This window comes from Populus nigra, chromosome 2 (assembly GCF_951802175.1).
Source record: "Populus nigra chromosome 2, ddPopNigr1.1, whole genome shotgun sequence".
Taxonomy (NCBI): domain Eukaryota; kingdom Viridiplantae; phylum Streptophyta; class Magnoliopsida; order Malpighiales; family Salicaceae; genus Populus; species Populus nigra.
The window spans coordinates 41,240,597-41,264,144 of NC_084853.1; the positions used below are offsets into that span (position 1 = coordinate 41,240,597).

A 23,548-nucleotide genomic window follows, 5' to 3' on the forward strand; every position below is an offset into this window, starting at 1 on the left:
TCTGCCTTTGTGCTTGATGTGGGCTTTGTTAGATGTGTTTCTGGTTATATGTTTGATCTGATGCTGGATTATTCGTTTGTTTAGTTTGATAAAAGGCTGCATCTCCTGGCTTTAATATTAGATTGAGGAAATCTTTTGTTCGGATTTAAAATTCAAGGGGAAAAGATTTTATCTAAGAAGTGCATCTTTTCGAGTTCTTTCCAATTTCGGGATTTTTAATGGCCTTGCTGAGCCATGTTTCACTCTGAAAACGGGGAAAGAAGAAGCTAAAGTGTTTGCAGTTCGATGGTGAATTTATCGTGATTGCTTATCACTATAATGGTTTCTGTTAGGTTACTTCTCTTATTCATGCTATGATTCTTCTTTGTTGGAAATTTGGGATATGTTAGGTCACGAGTATTAGAATAGAGCAGGTATCGTTGCCCAATAGCAATCCCTGTGGCTGTATTCTGAAAGCATCTAAATGTATGGATCCCAGAAAAGCTTCCACCATACTTATTCTTCTTGGTTTCCTCCATGCTGACTTTTTACACCCTATGTATCAGTGAGGTAGCATGGTTCCGTGTTGGAATCGCAGTTTCTTTGCTGTATTGCTTTGATATCTGAAGGCCCCTCTGTAATCGGCATGCGTTTTTTGGCAAATACGAGTGTGGTGTGTGTAAAAGGTTAACGACTAATCTATACACTTGTGAGGTTAGTCGGTTGAATTAGCCTTTATGGCTATGATCTTGTTTCTCGTGAAGAATGGAGCAACGTATCTGCTGCAAGCGGGTTTTGATCTGCTAGCGGATTTCATATGTTGACGATATATATTGCTCCCCACTTCAAAATTAAATTAACCTCTTGGGAAGGCTATATTATCGATAATCTGCAGGCCTGACTAGGAAAATCCTCAGGCCTGAGTATCTTGAGGGAGTAGTAGTTCGTTAACTCTGGAATAAGGTTGGAGGCAAAGGTTTAAACCCAATTTGGGGGTTAACTGCTCACAACCATTTCTCAGAAACCCCGGTAGAGACGGGTGAGTTGAGATTCAAGGCATTCGAGATTTCACGATTTAAGAATCTTAGGGTTTCAAGCTTTGATTTTGAGTGTTTTGTCGAGAGATGTCGCTCCGTACTACAAGAAGAGGAGACGGTTGTTTTGTTTGCTAGTGTGTAAAACTGAATTAACATGGTCCCTTATGCTTTGATATCGTAAAAGTGAAATGTTTTTATTTAATCACAAGGAGTCCTGTTCAAAAATTATTTTTATTTAATTTTGTGATTATTTAAATAAAATTTTATAATGATTCAAATGGTTTATGTTGTCCAGTAAAAAATTGTGTTTTTCAATCGAAGTTCTTTTCTATTCATGTCCTTCTTTCTTTTATCACAAAACATATTTTTATTAGAATTAAAGCTTTTAAATCAGAATTATCTTTGTTTTAATGAAAACAAAAAATAATCATGTCTCAATATTCTTTATTATGAACAAAAAAGATTAATTTGAGAAGATTATATAAAAAAGTAAAAATTAACAATAGTAAAATAAATATTTTATTGAGAAAATTACCTCTATTTTTTGGGAAATCATGGTTTAATATAGGGTCTAAGCAATTTAAAGTTATATAATATTTTATATCTTAAAAAAAAAATCAACAAAATAGTTTTAATTGTTTATAAATTATTATTATATTCCAGTTGATGACTAATAAGCCCTTGAGTGTTAAAATTTACAGATTTAGAAAATTGTCATCCCTTCTCTCTTACCCCATTAGTTCCTGCCTAGAAATGAAGATTTCACTAAGAATTGGAGACATGAATCTCAAACATTAGGAACAAAATATATTTTATATATTATTTTATTAAATTCTTAATTATATAATTAGATTATCTGATACTGTTTACATTTTACTTTATTTTCAATGAGATCACAAAAATGATTTAAAAAAAAATAGAAAATGTTCTTTTTATTTGATTATTTAGGTTGTTTTTTGACCAATGAAGTTAATTAAGACGACAATTTTTTTATAATTTAATTTTAAACTTGAATTAGATAAGAAGTTGGTCACAAAATATTTTTATTTCAATTTTATTTTTTATTTTTTAATTTTATCATTAGATTTTTTTACTAGTTAGCTAGTTTGCCTATAAACCTGTCAAATCAATTTGATTATGCTGGAACAATTCTTATATAGTTTAATTTTAAATATGAGTTAAATAAAGAGTTAAGATGGAATGATTTTAAAATTGACTTACTAAATCAAATTTAATAAAAGTACAAAACAATTCTTTACATTATATATTTTTTTGTCAAGTTGAAAAATAATATTGATTCCACCAACTACAATAAAAGTACCAGTAAGATATCTGATTTGGGATTATTTAAAAAGTTTACACATTAAATTTTGTCTCGGAGCAAACATTGGTTTCTGTTTCTAACCTCAAAGGCGTAAGGTAAATAATGTTAATATATTTTGTTTCCTTCCAAGAAGGAAAAGTAATACAATTTGAGGTGATTATGAACAAATAAAAAATAAGATAAAATTATTTGCACTCAGGTGGCATGGCCTTGAACCTGGATCTATCGTTACAGTAAGAGTAGAACATGAGCTTCCTTCTTGCCCAGTCCATTGCCACACTCTGTTCGTTTGACAGCCTAACAAACTCCGGTCCGTCAACAGGGTCCAAGCTCGAAGGATTAGCCTTAGAACATGAAGTAACGAGGGCAGTTTGGTTGAAAATGCAACCAGTCATTTCCATCTCTGCAAAGGAAACCACAAATGGAGCATATTTGTAGTTAACTGGGTATTTTCCTCCATGGGTTGCCCACTGAGAACCATCCCATATTGTTGCATAAAGAGACATAGGCTTTGATGGATACACAGAAGGGTAAGAACTGCTGTGGGCAAACTCTCTTACTGGTACGTTGTCCACTAGAAACCTGCATTAGTTTTGTAGCTGTCTAATCCCCGTATAACACTAAGTAAAGGAAAATCAAAATTCCAAGGCCAATAATTGTGCTGTGTAGGTGATTTTCTTACACAATGTGATGACTGTTCCAAATGATGCTGTAATGATGGTGCTGCTCTGTGGGATCAAACCAAAGATAGAATTTCTCTTCTCTTCCGGTGCCGGTACTTCCATTTGCGTAGACATTGGTTTGAAGGACCCAATCGTTTCTCATATCATGACCAAGAAGTTCAATGTCAATCTCATCATGGTTGTGCGGGTAATTATCTGCATTAGACAGCTGAGGTTTTTGGCCCCTATGTATTAGACATCAGTGTCTGTGCTCAATGTGCAGCAGCACGCAATTGAAAATTCAACCATGCTTTCCCATTAATTTGTGGCATTAGAGTGAACAAAACAAAACAAAAAAAAAGTGAAAAACGAAGCGCTAGCTTACATAGAAGGCTACTACAACACCAGGGGACAGACCAGACGGCAACTTTATGGCAGCACTAAAGAATCCATAGTAATATTTGTTCCGCGAGGCCAATCCCGAGCCTGCAAATTAAAGAACACAGAAAATAAAAAGTGAAAGTTACTTCATTAGCTCAGAAAGATCAAACACCATTTACCAAGGCACAAGTGATCTGGCTGTATACGAACCTGAGGATTTGTCAAGAGCAAGATTAGCAGAAGACCCGTTATTTAGCAGCTTAGTATTTGAGCCTCCAAAAAAAGTAGAATATTCTTGACCGATTGAGACATGACTAAAAGCATCAGTTAATCGCATAACATTAGGAGGCGTGTAACGCGAATGCCTGCTATGTGAAGAAACCGCTGCAGTCATGCACAGGACTAGAAGACCCAAAACTACGATTTCTTGCAGAAATGCCATTGACACTTGACGTGAGGTAGAATGACGAGCAAGCACACATGGCCTGTTAAGTTATAAATATTGGAGCAAAAGCCCTGCAATCTTCTGCTTAGTTGTTTCTAGCTGGCCACCACCACCTACCTAATCTGCAGCTGTTAGAATGTGATATAAAAGTCATGTGAAATGGTTTTAGGATAGATGGCAGAGCTCGTGGGGCTGCCTGTTAGTAAGGACCATGATAATTTTGACATTTACATGAAGTTTGGTGGATTCTCTTGCACTAGTATTAAATATGATGTACTGATTCAAGCGGTCACCATGGAAACAAGTTTGAAAAGTTTGTGATGCTCTTTTTTTTTTCTTTTTTTCTTTTTTTTTGCGGTTTGAAAAGTTTGAACCATAATTAAATATGTTTTTGTACGGGGTCAGATTTTAAAGAAATTATCATAATGTTCATAAGAAATTTCTTTTTCATGATCTTTTATTGAAATTAAATCCAAGATAAAATGCGGAGAAGGAAATACACTCATGGCAATTGTCATCATTTTTTTACTAATTATCTTTAATAGATCAAGTCGACTAAATTACATTAAAGGAATCAATTATCTCCTGCTATGGACATGATTCAATTCCTACAATTAGTTAGAATGTTAGGATCTAATTAGGCCTTGCAGATGAGAGACAGTACGTGAAATGATCCTGTGAAGGAGAAGACGATTAATCTTCTTTCCACGAATACAAAGGTAATTCCCAAATTAGCAGATTAATGAATATTCCTCCATGCTTTGATCGACATGATGTTTTTCTTACCCTGGATTTGATTAAATTCCCACAATTAGGTCACATGTTAAGATCTGATCAGGCCTTGCAGTTGAGAGACAATTACACATGGGAAGGTCCAACGATTTAGACTAGGCCAATCTTATATGTGTTGAAATTAAGAGAAAAGTAGTGATTAATTAGAGATCTTTGTCTCCTTTTCTTCTTCGATTTGATTTGTCATTTGCCAGGGATGTTTTAGCTGGCGTAGTGTTTTACTCATGATATGACCATTAACAACAACAGCACTGATGTAGAGCTAGTTGATTACTGTATACAGCCAGAAAAAAACAAAGAAGAGCAAAAAACAAAATAATTAGCATAAATGTCTGATTTTCAAGTATTAGGAGGCTCTCTATGTAAGATCAATGGCAACACCATCTTTTCTTCCACGCAGCAAAGAGAACCATGAGTTTCTTGTTCTCTCCATCCTTTCTAGTATCGTGAAGCTGCTTTCACAAATAATTACAACAGCTACAGTGGTAAGAAATAAACCCTAGTTTTTTTTTTTATAAAAAAAGGTTGTAATAGGACTTTAATGGGCTTTTTCATTTTATTTTTCTTTGGGTTTCTTCATCCCTTTGTCTCCAAGTTTAAGTTCAAAATCCTCAAAAAAATAATTTTTAACTTGTATATTTGTTAATTCCTCTTAAATTTTCAAAACTCATATTTTGCTTCTCGTTCTTTTCTTTGTATATCATTTCCTGTATTAAAAAATAATATAAATCATGTCCTAAAACTTCACCTAATAGCTTAAACTATTGAGTTGAGATGGTTCTTTGACACCCTCTTTGTTTTGTGTTTCAAAAGTGCTTTTAAAAAATTATAATTTTTTTTATTTTTTTGTTTCAAATTATAATTTTTTTAGTGTTTTTAGATTATTTTAATGCGCGGATTTCAAAAATAATTTTTAAAAAATAAAAAATATTATTTTAATATATCTCTAAGTGAAAAGTATTTTGAAAAATAAGTACAACCACACTCCAAACCAAGATAGTTCAATCGGTGCACGTAACTCAATCAGTATACATAATTTTAATATATAATTATCAATAAAAAGAAATATAACTCAATTTAAGTATAAGAAGTGGAGGGTAAAGATATTTCTAAATTTTTATAACTATAACCTACGTACAAATGTTTTATTTAATTTCATGCAATCTTACTTCTCCTTCCCTTGCTATCGAAGAGACCCACAGAAAATTAATAGCATCACAATATCCCATTATTAATCGTGCTTTGTATGTTCCTTTGTTTCCAAGACCATTAATAGACATGTTTTTTATTCCAATTAATAGGAAGCACAATACCTCATATTTGTATAACTTTCTTCCGCAACAATTTAATTATCACCCTTCATATTACCAAAAACACATGCATTTTACCTTGTCGTGTTCAACTCAAGAAAAACATTTGTATCCATAATTATTAAACCCGGTTTAAAAATTGACCCAACAACTAAAATGCTAGATAATGCAATGACAATATTTAAAGTTAAGAGATTTAAAGAGATTTTTAATGAATATTTTCAAGACACATTGACTAATATAAACTTCAAGTAGATATTAAATAATAAAATACAAGTCTTTCAATAATATATGAGGTTATATAGGTTAACTTGGATCAATTTAAAAAAAATATATATATATTTCTCAAAAAAAAAAAAAGATTTTAAAACAATACATATAATTGGTGGTTTGAAGGGGCTTGAGCTAACAAACAATTGTTGCCTTTTATTGCTCCCTTTCTGCACTCCAAGTCGCTGTTAAACAAGGTCTTACAGTTTCAGGCATTCTTTTGTTCTACATATTATATTAAGCCACAACCTCAACAATTCCGCGCCACAGCATTAACTTTTCTACACCCTCATAGTAAAGTATTTCTCTCAACTTCGTATACAGGAGTCAGCTTATTAAATTTTAAATGCATTTCCTCTTAATTTTGGGTGATATCAACAGTCTTGAGTAGTAACAGCATAATGTTATGTTCATACAAGATTTCTTTACTTGTTTACCTTATACTCTTCAGTTTCATGGCACATTTGCTACTCAGATGGTATGAGCGGGAATTTGGTATTAGCACTACCTTCCTTCTGATCTCTGCTAGGAAAAAGCTCTGCTACCCTTTGAGTTCTGACTTCACCAAATTCTACCTTTTCAGTTGAGGACTTAAAGCTTGTTCGGCAGTATGGTTGTGGGTGCTTTTCAAATAATATTTCGTGCCAAAATACATGTTAATGATGTTTTTTCATTTTTTAAAAATTATTTTTGACATCAGCACATCAAAATGATCTAAAACGTACAAATCATATTAAATTTTAGCAAAAAAAAAAATTAATTTTTTTAGGAATGCGGGTTGAACCGCGTTACCAAACATTACCTTAGAGTGTGTTTGGTATTGCGGTAGCTGTTGTGGTTGTGGTTTAAAAAAAATTATTTTATAAAAAGTACTTTTAGTTGTGGTTGGTTTGAAAAAATAGGTGTTTGGTTAAAACTGTGGTTGAAATTGAGATTGAAAAAAAAGTAGTTTAATGTGTTTGGTTAAGAATGTTTTTGAAATTGAGGTTATAAAATAATTTAAAAAAATATAAATTAATATTGATGGTTTTTAATTTAAATATTGTGGATTTAACTATTGCGGTAACATTATGAAATAAATCATACTTTATATAAAAAATTTTTATTGTTCTATTAAACTATCTACAATTCTATTACGTACAAAATTTATCTGATAAGAACTACAGTTTCCATAATTTTTAGCATGTAATAAAATTAAATAAAATATTATCATGTATAAAATTCACTCTAAACTAGTTTTTTTAAAAAAAAACTTAACAAAAAAAAAAAGTTCACGCAGTGCAAGAGAATTGCACTGCTCACTATTTTAAACATGAACAGTGCAATTTTCTTGCACGGTTCATGAACAGTACATCATTTTGCACTGTTCATGTTAATTGCACTGTTCATTGAACAGTGCAATTACGTGAACAGTGAAAAAAAAGAAGAAATTCTTACTTTTCAAATACTACATTTTCAACATAGAAAAAAAGTGAGATCCAGTGAATAATATACCTTATTTTTTTATAATTAAATAACTGCAACTGTGTCGCAGCCGCAGAGCCAAACGGGCTCTTAAACTTGAATGCTGTTGAGCGTTCAAGGGGCGTCCCTTATTTGGCCATTGGTAAACATCTCTGTGGGCCTGCAACTGGTGAGCGATATGTTTTAAAATTTCCTTTTCCCAAACATTAAATAGGACTAAAAAGTGATTATTTTTTTTGAATTTTATATCATTTTTTCCTCTTTTTGGTAGAGATTTGTTCCATTAAACATCTTCCTCTGTCATGTTGTTTTAATATTTGTGCTGCAGATTTGACACTGAGATGTTGCCTGTCTGAGCAATGGAGTCAAGATAGCATGCAAGATTGCAGGAGCAATTGTAACCTTAAAGGCCTTGCAATAGCAACATGCTGCCATCATCTTTGTCAGTGGAAACATTTCACAAGTAATCAACATACCTTACCCTGCATGCTCTTACATGCAATTTAAGCATACATGTGCATTTTTCTATTCATGAGCTTTAAATTTAACTTTTGTCGCCTTGCAGACAGAAAGTTCATGTCCGAGTCGGGGATAACCAAGGAACAATTTCATGCAATGACATGGTTCCCTAGCTGGGCAGTAGATGCTGATCATGGTTCAGATCTTTCTGATATTATTGATTGCAGATTGCATTCACAATCCAAGTAATCTCTTTGAACATTTTGATGCTCCTGATATCCTGATTCTCTTCCCGTAAATGGTTCTTTCTTCTCACTCTTCTGTATAAGTATTTCAGTAGGAACCTGTGAGGATCCACATCATTTGATTGACCAGCAACAAAATCCAGAGTGGATCACATTATGAAGAGTGACAAACACCCCCTAAGCTTGAGAATGTTGTGACTTTGATAAGACCAGTGCAGGATTTTAATTCCTAAATTATCAGTGTTGCTTTAAGCAAGTCGGAAAAGAAAAGGAATAAAAAAAGAGAGAGAGATAAAGCATTGAATTCACATAATTGAAAAAGTGGTATGTGGAGATGCGGGGGATCGAACCCCGTGCCTCTCGCATGCAAAGCGAGCGCTCTACCATTTGAGCTACATCCCCGTTTGTCCTTGCTTCCAATATGATGTTACTAGTAATGATACATAAGCTGGTTTTCCTCAAGGGCAAGTGCGGTCGAAAAGGGAGGAAGGAAACCCACCCCATTCACCCCTTCCTTTCTTCCTCGCATTATCTTCTTCAAACTCGCGGCTTTCCATATATAAAACAGTATGCACACACCGGGGTGGGGTTCGCCGCCGCTTATCTCAACCACTCCACTTCTCCTCCCTTTTCTGTTTCCCACTTCACTCTGCTCTCATTTATAATGAATCCAATCCAGAGACACCATTACCATCATCACCACCACTACCTCATTACGACATTTTCTCCTCCCTCAAACTTAACCAACCATCACTCTCTCCATATGACTAACATTCCATACCCACTTCCATCAACGTCCAACGATCAATTCACCAACCTAACCATGTCATCTCATCGTTTTTATCTCCAAACCATCCGCTTCCCCAAGAATTTACCAAACCCGCCCCCATCCATATCCCATTCCCTTTTCCAGATCTTTAGAAAATGGAGAGTTTGATGAAAAGAATGAGAGTTCTGGTGTAAAAGTGCAAGAAGCTGAGAATTATATGGATGGTGAACCAAAGAAAGAAGAGGAGGATGATATTGAGAAAGTTGACGAGAAAAAGGAGACTGAATCCAAGAAAATGAAGATTAAGGAGGGTTTTCATGTGTTGTAATTCCTTAACAAACATAAGCATATCTGGTTGTGCAAGCTTGGGAAGATCACCAAGGAGTAGTACTTTGTACAAGAGCTTGACCAATGTTTAGGCGGGTTATTTAATTGTGAAGAACTTCTCTCGTAAGGGTAATCTGAAGTTCAAGGATATTCTTTTTGTGCCAAAAAAGAACTCCATTTGATGGCAATAGTCAATATCAACTTTTCCATAATATTTTGATATCTACAGAAATGAGGTTTCCACAAGGTGCATCATTAGAGAAGTTGCATCCAAACTATGTGGATATGTATTATGCTGAAACCCTGTTGAGTGAATAGCATTCAAGGAGTTCTTCAATCACAGGTTTTTTGGGGAGCCAAGACTATTGGTGGATGCTATATCCCCTCTACTTCCACAAATGAAATTAGTAGCTTGATATGTCTACTTCCGATAAAAGGTCTCAATTGGAGCATCGCTTGCGCCCAGCTACCAAAAATGCAATATTAACTGGCTCATATGAGCATGACAACTTAACAGTGTTAACAATGGTTCATGATAGTACATCCATAAATTACAGTGTTCATGAGATTATGCCTAGTATTGTGCATGATAGGATGTGGAGATCTGTTGGTGGTAGCCAATCTTCATTGGATAAACTTTGAGTTGTTGATTTAATGGAGTTCGTCTTAACTCAATTTTAACCCTCAACTTTGTATAATCCATCTTCATTGGATCCTTTAAATTTCTTCCACTCTTAGCCAAATTAAACCATTTTCAAAATTTCCTCTTCAACTGAAACTGATTATGGCAAAAAAAATATTCTCAAACTCAATTTTTTTACTACTATCGCTGCTGCAGGAAGTTTACACATCTCCTTCCTCCAATTAAGTCATCATTGAAAGTAAATTTTACCACTCAATCATAAACACAATTTCACAAACTCCACTTTACTTGTTACTTCATCCGAACAATTAAAATTATATCTGCTTTCTTCATTCGTGATGTCTATGAACAATTTCTGGTATCAACCGTGAGAGATGGACAAACCCATCTCAATTACATTAACGGTAACAAAAGCTTATCACCTAATTGGTGAAGTGAATTCAAAAATGGCATCATGTTGCAAAACCACAGCAACCAAAGGAGTTGCTGGAATCCATTCCATCTCTAGTTGTGCGTTTGTTTAATACCCGTCTCTCTTATTTACTATACTGAAATACTGTTCATGAAAATAGCTTTTGTCCCCCACCTTTTCGCCAGACTCCACGCACAGGTCCTGAATTATCATTATCATCTATCCTGTTTTCCCCCGTGTTGTGAGGATCAGGATCAGAGTTTTGGAGATCCAAAAGGGCTGCCATAGAACCATCACCTAGCCTCACTCTATGAAACTTGGAGGTTTTCTTCCGTTGCTTCTCATTACCCCCATCTTTTATATTTTTACTAGATAAAGAATCATTTTGGATTCTTGGTTCCATTTGCAACTCATTATGAATGACCTTTGACTTGCCTTTGGCAGTCCGATACCCATCCTTCGATAGCTGCACCTCTTCTTCCACAGGCTTGTAATTTGACTGCAGAGCCCGAACAGAGTTAATAAAGCTATCCGCCAACCTATCCTTTGAACTGCTATCTTCAACGGCTATTCCCTTGCCTTTCTTAGTAGATCCATTAGTAGTGCCTTTTAAATGGGCACTACCACGGCCCCAACCATTCTCTTTCTTCCCATTGCTTCTCAAACTAGCATTGTAGGTGTCAACAAGCTCTTTCTGCTTCTGAGCATCAGGACAAAGTCTAGCCAACTCAGGAATTAAATGTGACAGGCCAAATTGCTGCACATAATCCAGGTACTCTCCTGTGCCAATTGAACCCTGACGATACTGTCCAGATATATCTTTAAAAAGAGCATATCTATCCTCGTCATTTTCAAGAGCAGCACGTATCCTTTCCACCAATGACTTGTTTGCAGTTTGAACATCTTCCACATTCAGCACACCCTGGTTACTGGAGGGCATCTTGTGCATCTGCACTGCAGAAACTGGAGGAAAATCTGAAATAGAGGGTTTCAATGATCCAGTCTCAGCAAGATTTGGGGCTGATGAAGAGTGGCTCATCCTACCTGTGCTGCCTGAGCTCCCCAACAAACCAGCTGGGAGATGCCCACGAACCACTAAGGGTCGGGCCTGAGACTGAGCCTGAATTGAACTTGCATAACTAGAGAGACCAGGTCCACCAGCAGAACTTCTTGAACTCAAAGGCAATGCATTTAACGTAGGCCTATATAGTGCTGAACTACTTGATACATGCCCATGGCTTGCTGTCGGCCATTGCTGAGGTGAATTGATTAAAGTTGCATTTCTGTTGGCCTGGCGCCGGAGATGTGCTGCCATCGTATTATTAGGCAAACCTTCTGATTCATCTTTGGAGTTTTGTTGACCACTGGTAGGAATAGTAAAGAGAGGAGGAAAGGAAGATTCTTGCAAAGTTGCATTACTAGAAGAGTGCCCCAAGGCTTGAAGATATCTCGATGTCGTTTCAGGATCTGTAGCAGTTAATGATTCAAAAGGCTGAACTATTGGATCAATATCATTTGAGTCCACATGATCAGAGATCACTTGCGCCCTAGCTGATCGATCACGAGATGTGCTTTCAGAATGTGCTGTCTCCAAGCTAGCTTGAATGACTATGGAGAGTTGGTTATCAGATTGATCACGACAGAATGTCCGTCCCCTTCCACGACGATTATCTTGTTCATTACTTCGACGATATCGAAAGCTAGTTGGAATCTGATTCATGGAAATCAGCAAATGAATAACAAGAGAAACAAACTGTGACATCCAAATAACTACAAAAGGTGCTCCTAAATGAGTGAACCAAAAAAGAACAAATGCTGGTCCGATATCATCAAATGAATAACAAGACAAACGGAGACATCCAAAATAACTACAAAAGGTGACCATAAATGAGTGAAACATAAAGGAAGAAATGAGGCGGTCAGATATCATCTAGAAAGAACCACATCCTTAAGGATGGGTTCTAAAAGTAAAAATAGCATGTACCTGGAGAGCAGCATTTCGCTGAGAACGAGACATATGTCCAGCATGTTCGATTGTATTATGTCTCTGAAATATAAAAACAATATTAAATGACTTGAACTGGTCCAGTAAGCAGTAAGAGAGATCTAAATCAACAAAGACCCCCAACCCCAACCCTGCCCCTGTGATCACACGAACAAAGAAATTTTAGATTGAACAGTATACATAAAGAAACTAAGTCAGCAGAGCATTCTCAATTACCTTCAACTCTGCTTCAGTTTGAAAGACAATAAACTTTTTGGCAAGACATTCCTCATCATCACATAGAAAATGGTCTCGACGGAAATGAATCTGTGACAGAAATTCACTTGTTTAGATAAATATTCTTAGTTAAAGAGAACTTAAAAAAAAATGTCAGCGTGTTAATCTCAAACATTGAAATATATATATATAAATAAATGTAAAGACCATTCTTACCTCTAGATCATCATAATTCTTGTAATATTCATATTGTCCTGGATGCTGCCTGCAATGAACATTATAGAAATTTATTTGAGATTATCTAAAAATGCATGCACCTTATGATATCATGTGTACAAACCATAGCATCTATTACCTCTGGCATAGATGACAGGTATAGTGTTCGGTTGACATATGTGTGTACAACTCATTATCTCCATAGAATGGTTTTTTACAGAATTCACACATGGGATGTCCCATAAAGCCACCTCTTTCACTCTCACTCCCATCAACCTCGGAATCACCTGTGCTTATATGCTGATTCAATTGTGCTCTAGTGTATAGTTTTTGCTCACAAAGAAAAACCTGTTAAATCCAAAAGTTGTTACAGAGCCAAAAAAATAATGTGAATTGGTTTTAAGATAACATTAGTAAAACTATCCAGGATAAAGTAGTTAGAGCCTCATGTAAATCAATTTGAAAATTACATTAAATAAGATGCCCAAATAATAAGAAAAAATGCCAATAATAGCATTACAAAAAAAAAAACACGTGCACAAATTCTAAGCAATCTCAACTTGATTATACCTGAGAATAACTTTCAATGTCCAATCAATTCAAATAAGAAAACATATGTCATACATGATAACAATCACTAAGATTTTACCTTTCGTCCTTCCAAACATAGACTACACATATGTAATTTATGTTGATGAAATAAATGACCCTTCAGCTGATTAATATTCCTAAACTTCCCCCGGCGCTTGGATCCATCATTTGATTCCTCCTTGTCACATAAACTACATGACAGTTTGCACATGGCCTTTATCATTTTGTAATGGTCAACATCATCAAAAAATGCCTGTGTGTCCTCATGGTACCAGTAAGATCCTATTCGACCCTCCTTTGGTTCGGATGGCAAGACTGAAAAGTCATTAATCAACCTTGTATAATCTCCTAAAGCCTGCAAGAACAGCAAAATATAAAGCGCTTTGTGTCATTTATCAATAAAAAATATGAACGAAAGCAGTGAGGCAAATTGAAAAACCAAGTAGACAACTACAAGTGGATATTACTTAATACCACACCTTAAATGTATTAGATTTTAAACTACAATAAAAAATAAAAGTATAAAAGGAAACTAAAATCAATATCATTCACATTAAGCCCAAAATACAACAAAAGCGTTCTTGACCATATATTATTTTCTGAAAGCAAACTCCATCTAACAAATTCTGAATGATGAGTCCTTTGTCTTCTAAATTGGATCGCAGGGATGATTTGTGCCTAGAGAAATGATATTTGATATTGAATTTGACTACGAATCCGCTGACTCTACATTGCTTCAGCAATAATCCCTTTAAAAAAAAAACTAAATGATGTATGCACAAAATGCTTGTTTTCTACAAAATCTCCGGGGAAAACTACCTATGAGGTCCAGTCCCCTGGCAATAGCCTTTTGCTTTCAAGGTGCATGGATGTTCTAGCTTCTATATACCACTCTACATTTTCTTTTGTCATTATTCTTAAGAGATAGCATTCGCTGCCACATAGCAAAAATGCTTGAAACAGTCCTGAAACTAGTGGATTTTGTCATAAATTCTTCTTTAGTGATGGAAAAGACCCTTGAATGTTCAAAAAATAGCTGCTTCACTATTACTACTTCCTAAGAGGGTCTAAAAAAACAAAGAAGCTTCACATAGCTTGGTAAAGATTCAAAACCAGCAATCAATCGGGCCTCTATTTAAACCAACAGTTGCAAATTAGTCCTTTTTGAGGCAACAGATTGCGCACTTGCTTATTCAAAGCTGAAGAAAACAGCATAACTTCAGTGATTAGCAATTAACCACACCCATCATCAAACTCAAAACGAATTAGCAATCAAAACCAAACAAAAGAAAAGGAATTTGAAAAGGCAGGCTTAACCTTGGTGACAAAAACAACAGATGACTCGGTCTTGCAGATGCAGCAGCGGCGATCGTCGCAGATGAAACGGAGCCGAGCCACGCACGTGGAGCAAACTTCACGATGGCCACACGCGCCGTAGGCAACCCATTCTAGAACCTCCGCGCACACTGCACAGCTATCATCCATCTCCCTCTCTTTCAAAACTCACAAAATACACCAGAAAAAAAAGACAAATAAAAATCGATCGCCGGGAGAGAAACAGAGATTGGAGGTTACGAGGAGAGATCTAGGGTTGAGGGTGGTGAGTTGAGAAAAATAAAATAAAATTAGGTACCAAATTTTTGTATGTCCTTAGAAGAAGTGGTTTGGTTTTGAGGATTTTGGAGAATCCTGTGCAATTCAGGGCACCGCAGGAGTCCTGATCCAACGAGGGCAATCTTGTAACTTTACGTTTTTCTTTCTTGGTTTATTAAAAAAGGATGCCCTGCTATTATTACCATTGAAGGGAAGGCAAAACTTACTTCCCAAGTATTGGATTGGATTGGATCGGATCGGATTGGGTCTCAGTCCACGGGGCCCATCAGCCACCTTTAGTACTTGTTCGGCACCCGATGATTCGGTTTCTTTCTACTTTCCTTTCCCCTTTAAAAAAGAAAACAAAACGAAAGAAAATGGTGTTTCTGCTAAATTTGTGAAGTATATGCCACGTAAACAATAATTTCTTGGCAATTTTTTTTTTTTAATTTCAGAAACATTTATAATCGGTTAAGCTTAAGAATTTTTATAAGGATTCGAGCCTTTGGAGGTCCATTATTTTGCATGCTTTCTGAAAGCAATACATTTAGTAGCTAACTAGGTCATGCGCCGGAAGTTGCATTAATTTTATTTTTTTACATAAAACAATTATCCAATTGATAACATGTTTTTTAATAAAATAATTTTTAAATATAATACACAGTGATAATTTTAAAATATTGATCCAATAATATTAAAAAATATTGAAACTATAATGTGTTAACTCGGGTCAATCTATCAAATCTATAACTCGAATAATGAGATCATGATAATAAAAAAATAAATTATAATAAATTATAAAAATCAATTTTTAATCAATCCTTTATCAAAAAAATAAAATTAAAAAAAAGCTAAATTAAAAAAATAAAAAAACTACTCTAGCAAACCCATCAAACTCGTAATTTAGATCATGAAATCAAGATTTCTTTATAAAAACAAATAAAAAAATTATGATGTCTAATTTTCAACTAAATATTAAAGGATAAATAGAAAAACAAAATCAATTTTAAAAAAATTAATTCAACTGAGATAATTTTATAAAAAATAAATATAAAAATTTTATTTTAATAAATTCAATATTAAAAATTAAAATTAAAAGAAAAATAAAATTTTTGCAAGTGAAAAGATACTACGTGTAAGCACCATTTATCAACACACACAAAAACTCAACATGGAAAACACATATTCATGGCTTGTTTGTTTTCATGAATTTATTTTTTTGTAAATTATTTTCTTCACTTTCTCATATTTGGTAAACACAAGAAAAATTAGTCAAAAAATTAAATTCCAGTAAAAATAAAAAGTAAAGCTTTGTAACAGGAAAGTGTTTTCCTTTTCTTATCTTAAAGAACACACTTTTCTTTACTTAAACAAAATAAAAGTGTGCTGTCTTCTTGTGATAAGCGAAAAACATGTATTGTCTCCTTCACTTTTATTTTTTTTATTTTTTTATTTTTTTTATTTCCCAGTGCTTTGTTATTTCCTAGTGCTTTGGTAATAACAAATAAAATAGTGAAAATTTTAATGACATGGAGGATAAATGAATATGAGAGAGACGAGAATATAAAATATAAAATGAAAATAAGATTTTTTTAAAATAATATATAGTTATACTTCATAAAATAAACTATATATGAATATAGGATATAATAAAAATTCATCATTACATTTTTTAGATTTAATTTTTTTTATTGTAAGTAATTAAATATTACATATAGTAAGAAAACATTATTATAATTGCGCACAGAAAAGAAAAACAACAAGAAGAGGAGACTGCAGCAAAAGTTAAAGAAGGAATGAGAGGTAAAAACAACGGGACTTACGGGAACCCGAAGGGGGTACTTAGCAATAAAGTCTTGTGATTCTTCCAGTCTTTGTTCTGTAAATAATTAAGAGCATAGATATTAGCTTAAAAGAAATCAAGAACATTGAAAGGATGGAATCATAATAATAATAAGATGGAAACAAACGAACTGAAAGTGAACTCAACCTTGAAAGACTTTCCCATTACTGTCGTTTTGTTTTTCACTTGATTACAGAGAGAGATGAAAGATGATGACGACAAAGCAGCCAGGATGATATTAGATGTTATATGGCCCGAGAGAAGATCCCGAAAGAAACGGTCAATGCTAACTGTTATAATAGAATAACATAGTAAATATAACTGAAACAGGCAGCTAGCGGGGATAGCTCAGTTGGGAGAGCGTCAGACTGAAGATCTGAAGGTCGCGTGTTCGATCCACGCTCACCGCATTTTCTTCTAGCCAGAGTATTTTTCAATTACTTTTCATCTAAGAAAATTAACTTTTTTTTTTTTAATTTTAATATAAAAAAAAGATTCTAAAAACAAAAAAACCGGCCCACAGGCCACAACACCCTCAACTTTTTTATAATTAAAATAAGTCAGTTTACGGTTTGTGCACAGGCACAAGCACAGTAGCAGTCATGGAAGAGCAGCAGAAACAGAGCAAGTGGAAACTAGAGAGAGGACGATACTTAGGCGAAGTATCAGCTCTCTCTGTCCTCCTCGCTGTTATTTTCTTTGTTCCCCCCCCCTTTTTAACTCACAGCTCTCTCTCTCTCCTTCACTTCATTATAGTCTCAATTCTGTGTATTTATAACATTGTTTCTTCTGTGAATTTAAAACAGGCACAGGATCGCAGATCCTGTGATATAATATAGAATCAGGAACAATAATAGAATCCTTTCAAGATTTTGATGGAATTCGTATCCATGGACTTACTTGTAGCTTCAACGAAGAAGAATCATGGCCTTTTTCTTCTTCGACTGTTTCTTTCAAAATCGCTGTCTTCGGTGAAAAAAGAGTCAAGATGAGAAATAAACTCTATTAATAACCTTAAAACTTGAGAATTGAAACCCAAATATTTTGCATATTTTCTTAATTACTCGAGAAACAAACTCTATTAATAACCTTAAAACTTTTATTAGAGAATTAAGATGTGTTTCAATACTCACTTGTTGAATTGGAGCTGTTCATTTGGAATTTCTTGTTACTTCTTTTTTTTTTCTATGCGTTTATATGTAACTTAATCAACCACCAGAAACACTAGTGGAGTCAAGTTTTAGACCTGTAGAATGCTAAACTTATTGGTTTGGGGTCATAAAGTTTTGATTTTGAATTTTTTTTCTTTTCAAATATGCTGGCATGTTACTGGACATAGAGAGAAATATTGCAATAGAATATTAGCTAGAAGCCTACAGTTCAATCTTTTTCTTGGGACATTAAATTTAAAGTTTGGGACTCTGTGATTTTCACTAAACTAATACATGTTATCTGAGATACCATCAATGTCCTGTCCATAGTTTTCCTACTAGTAGTCTGGGATAGTTGACAGTTACAATCCATTTAATTTCTAGCTCCGAATTTACTATCCTTTTGCTTTTATTTTGCCTTCAATGATTTAGAGAAGTGTACTAATTCCAGTTTTGGATGGTGGAGATCTCATTACCCTTGCAAATACTTGGACTGGGAAGACAATAGCCATTGGCATTCCGAGTATTAAACGTCTTAGCTAAATGTCTGAATTAAGAGTTTCACAAAGGTACCTGCTCACTATACCACGCATGCCTTTTCCCTCTAATAATTCTGTGAATTCATGAGTTCAATGTCTTTCTTATAGTTTTTTTTCCGGGCGAGCTGGTACTCATCCTGGAGTTTTGGTCTTAGCACCTACTCGGAAGTTAGCAAAGAAAGTAGAGAAAGAAATTAATGAGTCTGCACCTTATTTGAATACTATTTGTGACTATGGAGGGGTTTCTTCTGTCACACTGCTAAATGCTCTTTCTCGTGGGGTTGATATTGTGGTCGGAACTCCAGGTCGAACCAATGACCCGCTAAAAGTTAACAGCCTCAAACTGGGAGGGTTGTTTGGTCCTTGATAAAGCTAATCATGTGAAGAGGGTTTTGGAAGTTATTTTAGGAACTCTCCATTCGAGCGGCAGAGCATGCTTTTCTCTGCAACCAATGCCTACCTGGGTTAAAAAAATGGCAAGGAAATATTCGGACAATCCTTTGCAGATTGATTTGGAATAATCCCTTTTCTTTTCTTTTATTCTTGTTCCTTTTCCTTTTATCATGCTCATGCCTATGTTGATTCTTGTTATTGCAAGTGTCTGCTGTTACTGGATAATTGAAGACTTCACTAGCACGCAATAAATTTCCGGAGATAGCCATGGGAAAAAGAAAAGAAGAGAAGAGAAAGTCATAGTTAGTTGTTACTTTTAGAGGGTGGTTAAGAAGGTCATTAAGTTTATCCGATTTACCTTGGTGATGGATTTAAACCTAAGAATCTGTTCCTTCTTTTGCAGGTTCGTGACGAAGAAGAAAAGCTGGCAGAAGGAATCAAACTTTATGTAATATCAGCCAAAGCAATTTAAAACCGGACCATTCTTATCAGTGATCTTGTAACGGTATGAGTTGGCAGGCCCTGTCATTCAAAATCTATTTAAGGATGCCTGAGCCTGCAGGACGATTGTCTTTCACTCGAACCAAACAAGATTCTGATGAAGTCCCTTTGGCGTTAGCAAACAGTGTTGTTTCTGGGTCATGATCAGGGCTAAGAAATTAGCAACCAAATATTTGGACAATTCCTGTCGTTCAAAACCGGACGATTCTTCTTCTTCTTCTTCTTCTTCTTCTTCTTCTTCTTCTGGTTCATTGAGAGATTCATTAATTTCAGGCTATACAAAATAATCCGAATCGCCACAAATTAACCTCATCCACCCATTTTTAAAATTTGATATTAAAATATCCTTCATTTAAAAAATCAGCATTTAGATATAAAACACTTGCAAGGAAGCTGGAACATATGTTATATAAAAAATTATTAATCGTAAATCAAAATGGCATATGAATCCGGGACTACCCATGCAGAAGGCAAACTCAAAACACCAATAAAGTAAATTCTCAATGAGAAAATATTCTCATGTTAACATGTTAATCCTAAAACTATGGGTATAAGATTTAGATAATTCTATAAAAAAATAAAAAGCAAACAAAAATTAACGAAGACTAATTTTATAAAAAATAAATATTAAAAGATAAAATTAAAAAACAAATATAAAAAAACCTTCAAAATATTAAAATCATCCGGTGTTACCTTCAAAACCCATGACTCAAAAAACAATTCCAAAGAAGAAATTGAAAAAAAATATATAATAAAAAATATTTGAAACAAAATAAAAATTAGTAAAAAAATGGATTTCAAATTTGATATAAAAAAAAAAATCAAATGAGGATGAATGAAATTGAAACAAAATTTAATTAGTGAGAGGATTGAAAAATATCAAAAGAATAAAGATTAAATTTGATATAAAAATCAAATGAAACTTAATGATAAGGTATAAAATTAAAGAACAAAAAAATAAATTAAAAGAAGATAAAAAAACAAAATAAATATTAATAAAATATAAAGACTAAATTGGATATGAAATATAAATAGTATGACAATCTCATATTTCTTGGCTAAACACTTTTTTCTTTTTATTAATTTTTTATATTTTAAAAAAAAAATTCATAAATCAACTTGATAGCAATAAAAAAAATCAGAATGCAAAAACAAAAAAAAACCTGAAGCTTTATTTTTATTTCTTCCTAGGGTAATTTACTAATTTAATTATTCTAAGAAAAGGAAAATGTCTAAAAAACCCCTAAATACAAGTTAATGGTTTTTTAGTTGTAAGGCTAATTAAGTCATTGTATTGTTCATAAAAAATGCAAGAAGTCAATTTTACCCCTAATCAATAACTATTGTGCCCTTATAAAAATACTAAATTACCCTCAATTTATAGGTTAATAGCTTTTTTTGTAGGGACAAAGTGGAGAAAGTACTTTTTATAGCTTAGTTTTATTACTAAATTTGATAAAAAAAATAAAATAAAAAAATAAAATAAAATAGTAATAAAAAATTAAATACTAAATTGAATATAACATATGAATGGCAGTACACTTGCATACTTTCGTATACTTTGAAGAACTACTTTTCCTTGTTATTAATAATTTACATTTTATTAATATTAAAATGAGACTTGCTAGTAAAAAAGTCAGTGCTTTGATTTTTCCATCATTGATTAGTACATGGAATATAAAAAGATCTAAAAAATTTTAATTTCTAGCTAGTCACGGAAAAGAAGCAATATATTTTTATTGTATGTTTGATATTGTTTTAAAATAATTTTCATTTGAAAATATTTAAAAATATTTTTTTTAGATTTTTTTATTTTTTAAAAAACAGGACAAAAAAATAATATATTCTTATTTTTTTAATTTAAAAACAGGACAAAAAAAGGCATGCACTTAGCACCTTTGTGTCACACGAATTTACTAATATAATAAAAGCTTTAAATATAAAGTTGGTTGCTTGGATATTAATTATATAGGAGTAGGTAGACATTTTGTCCTTAATACACCATGGCCTACGGGTACAATGGACACATCAATTAAAGTGTTAAAATAATGATACGTGATTGCGGAAAGGATGTTTAGGAATAATTAGAGTGACTAATCAATCGAATCCACTCTCTAATTAAAGATAACAAAAAGCAAGAGACATCCACGAACACGTCATCATCATCATGTTTTCCACCTAGCTTAATCTTTCCCACGTCATTGCATAATGCTTCTTCTTTTTTATTATTGTTATTATTTTTCCACTCTAATGCTTCTTTTTTCCCTACCAACCTCCTTGAATTTTTGGATTTTTTTAAATTAACACATTTAAAAATAAAATGAGAAAATTAGCACAAATAGGTTTTTTTTTTAATTAGCACAACCACAAAAATACTACAATATTTTAAGAAGTCATAGTTAGAAATTCTGTCATTCCCTTATATATATACTATTTTTTAAAAATATTTTTTTACTTTCATTGTTTTCTAAACTCTATTTGCTTATGTTTTATTCTAGTTATATATTTGAAAGTATTTGGTTAATCAATATACTGGGTTGATTAAAAATTAAATTTCATGATCTGTGTTGTTTGCTTTTTATTAGATTATTTTGATCTCATGATCCAAAAATAATACTTACCGAGTTAACTTGAGTCATTTTTATTTTATTTTTTTTAATTAAAGAAGGGTTTTTATTACACACTTCCTCACAAAACACTATTCATTAATAGTGTTTTGTTTGTTTGTTTTTTCTTTGATTTTTTTTTAATTTCATCATTTAATATTAGATTCGTTTTTTTATCCGGTTATCTTGCTTTCATGATGGATAAAGGGTTTAGCAGATTAACCAGATTGACTCGGATTTTTTCTTATGTAACTTTTATTTCTCAATTTCATTCTTTAATATCTAGGTAATTGAGAATTATGATACATGATTTGTTTGCTTTCTATTAGATTATTCCAACCTCGTAACCCGAATATAATACTTAATATGTTAATATGAGTTGACTTGAATCATTTTTTATGTTTTTTTTGTAATTGATTTTTTTTAAATTCATCATTTAACATTGGATCGGTAAGAAATTAAGCTTTGTAATGTGTTTTGATTTGCTTTTTATGAAGATATATTGGTCTCATGATTAGAGTCGCGAGTTTTGGCATTTTAACGCCAGTTAAATTCGGTTGTTTTTATTTTCTTTCTAAAATGTTATTTCAGTCTCATGACTCGAGTCATAGATCCTTCAACATTGGACTTGCTTTGTATTGGGTTGTTCTCATCTCATGATCCAGGTTGTAAGTTTGGCAAGTTAACCTAGTGGACTTGTTTTTTTTTTTCTCTTTTTAATTATTTTTTTTTAATTTCACCATTTAATATCGTATTTGATTAGAATTAAATTTCATGATTTATTTTGGTTTATTTTTTATTAAGTTATCTCGACCTCATGACCCAAGAATCATGTTTAACGAGTTAACCCATATTAACTTGGCTTATTTTTTTTGTCATTTTTAAATGAAATTTTTATAAATTTCATCTTTCAACATTGGGTCTGATAGGGTCGATTGAGAATTGAGCTTCATAATTAGTTTTGAATTGCTTTCTATGGGTTTGGCGAATTGACTCGGTTTGTTTTTTTATGTTCTTTTCTTAATTGAATTTTTTTTAATCTTATCTTTCAACACTAGGCTGATTGAGAATTGCACTTCGTAATTTATTTTGATTTATTTTCTATAAAATTATCTCAATTTGATGAACTAAGTCGCGGGTTGACATGTTAACTTGAGTTGCTTTTTTAGGTTCTTTTTGTGATTGATTTTTTTTTTAAAAATTTATCACTCAACATTAATATTAGGTTGATTAAGAATTAAATTTCATAATTTGTTTTGATTTGTTTTTTATGGGGTCATTATAGTCTGATAACCTAAGTCATGGATTTGATATGTCAACCCAAGTCACTCAACTGTGTTATTATCTTAATATAAAAAAAAATATTATTTTAAAA

At 33.0% G+C, this 23,548-nt stretch overlaps 2 protein-coding genes, 1 long non-coding RNA gene and 2 other non-coding genes across 5 annotated transcripts; 2 read left to right on the top strand and 3 right to left on the bottom strand.

The window, feature by feature from the left end:
- Window positions 1–2,431: 2,431 nt before the first annotated feature.
- On the bottom strand, window positions 2,432–3,866 carry LOC133681990 (probable xyloglucan endotransglucosylase/hydrolase protein 33). The gene is made up of 4 exons (XM_062105208.1): window positions 3,594–3,866; window positions 3,388–3,488; window positions 3,023–3,231; window positions 2,432–2,922 (listed from the first exon to the last, which is right to left on the bottom strand). Exons 1-4 carry the CDS (start codon window positions 3,823–3,825, stop codon window positions 2,526–2,528), a joined length of 939 nt encoding a protein of 312 aa, XP_061961192.1. The 5' UTR covers window positions 3,826–3,866; the 3' UTR covers window positions 2,432–2,525.
- A 4,831-nt stretch (window positions 3,867–8,697) lies between these two features.
- On the bottom strand, window positions 8,698–8,770 carry TRNAA-UGC (transfer RNA alanine (anticodon UGC)). The gene has a single exon. It is a non-coding gene; the product is annotated as a tRNA-Ala (tRNA).
- Window positions 8,771–10,375: 1,605 nt separating this feature from the next.
- Window positions 10,376–15,304, bottom strand: LOC133682487 (uncharacterized). Its single transcript, XM_062105834.1, has 7 exons — window positions 14,865–15,304; window positions 13,606–13,902; window positions 13,096–13,304; window positions 12,957–13,005; window positions 12,741–12,830; window positions 12,504–12,566; window positions 10,376–12,230 (listed from the first exon to the last, which is right to left on the bottom strand). The coding sequence occupies exons 1-7, from the start codon at window positions 15,030–15,032 to the stop codon at window positions 10,668–10,670; spliced, it is 2,439 nt and encodes an 812-aa protein (XP_061961818.1). The 5' UTR covers window positions 15,033–15,304; the 3' UTR covers window positions 10,376–10,667.
- Window positions 15,305–17,320: 2,016 nt separating this feature from the next.
- On the top strand, window positions 17,321–17,393 carry TRNAF-GAA (transfer RNA phenylalanine (anticodon GAA)). The gene has a single exon. It is a non-coding gene; the product is annotated as a tRNA-Phe (tRNA).
- A 771-nt stretch (window positions 17,394–18,164) lies between these two features.
- On the top strand, window positions 18,165–19,783 carry LOC133681476 (uncharacterized). The gene is made up of 2 exons (XR_009836524.1): window positions 18,165–18,703; window positions 18,782–19,783. It is a non-coding gene; the product is annotated as an uncharacterized LOC133681476 (long non-coding RNA).
- Window positions 19,784–23,548: the final 3,765 nt, after the last annotated feature.

Bases quoted from the DNA above. Each gene is read 5' to 3' on its own strand.
- LOC133681990 (XM_062105208.1), bottom strand. From the start codon at position 3,825: ATGGCATTTCTGCAAGAAATCGTAGTTTTGGGTCTTCTAGTCCTGTGC. The intron at 3,489-3,593 runs GTTCGTATACAG...TTTAATTTGCAG, and splicing joins TGCTCTTGACAAATCCTCAG to GCTCGGGATTGGCCTCGCGG. The intron at 3,232-3,387 runs GTAAGCTAGCGC...CAAAAACCTCAG, and splicing joins GTGTTGTAGTAGCCTTCTAT to CTGTCTAATGCAGATAATTA.
- LOC133682487 (XM_062105834.1), bottom strand. From the start codon at position 15,032: ATGGATGATAGCTGTGCAGTGTGCGCGGAGGTTCTAGAATGGGTTGCC. The intron at 12,567-12,740 runs GTAATTGAGAAT...TTTATATTTCAG, and splicing joins AAACTGAAGCAGAGTTGAAG to AGACATAATACAATCGAACA. The intron at 12,231-12,503 runs GTACATGCTATT...TCCATGAATCAG, and splicing joins AGCGAAATGCTGCTCTCCAG to ATTCCAACTAGCTTTCGATA.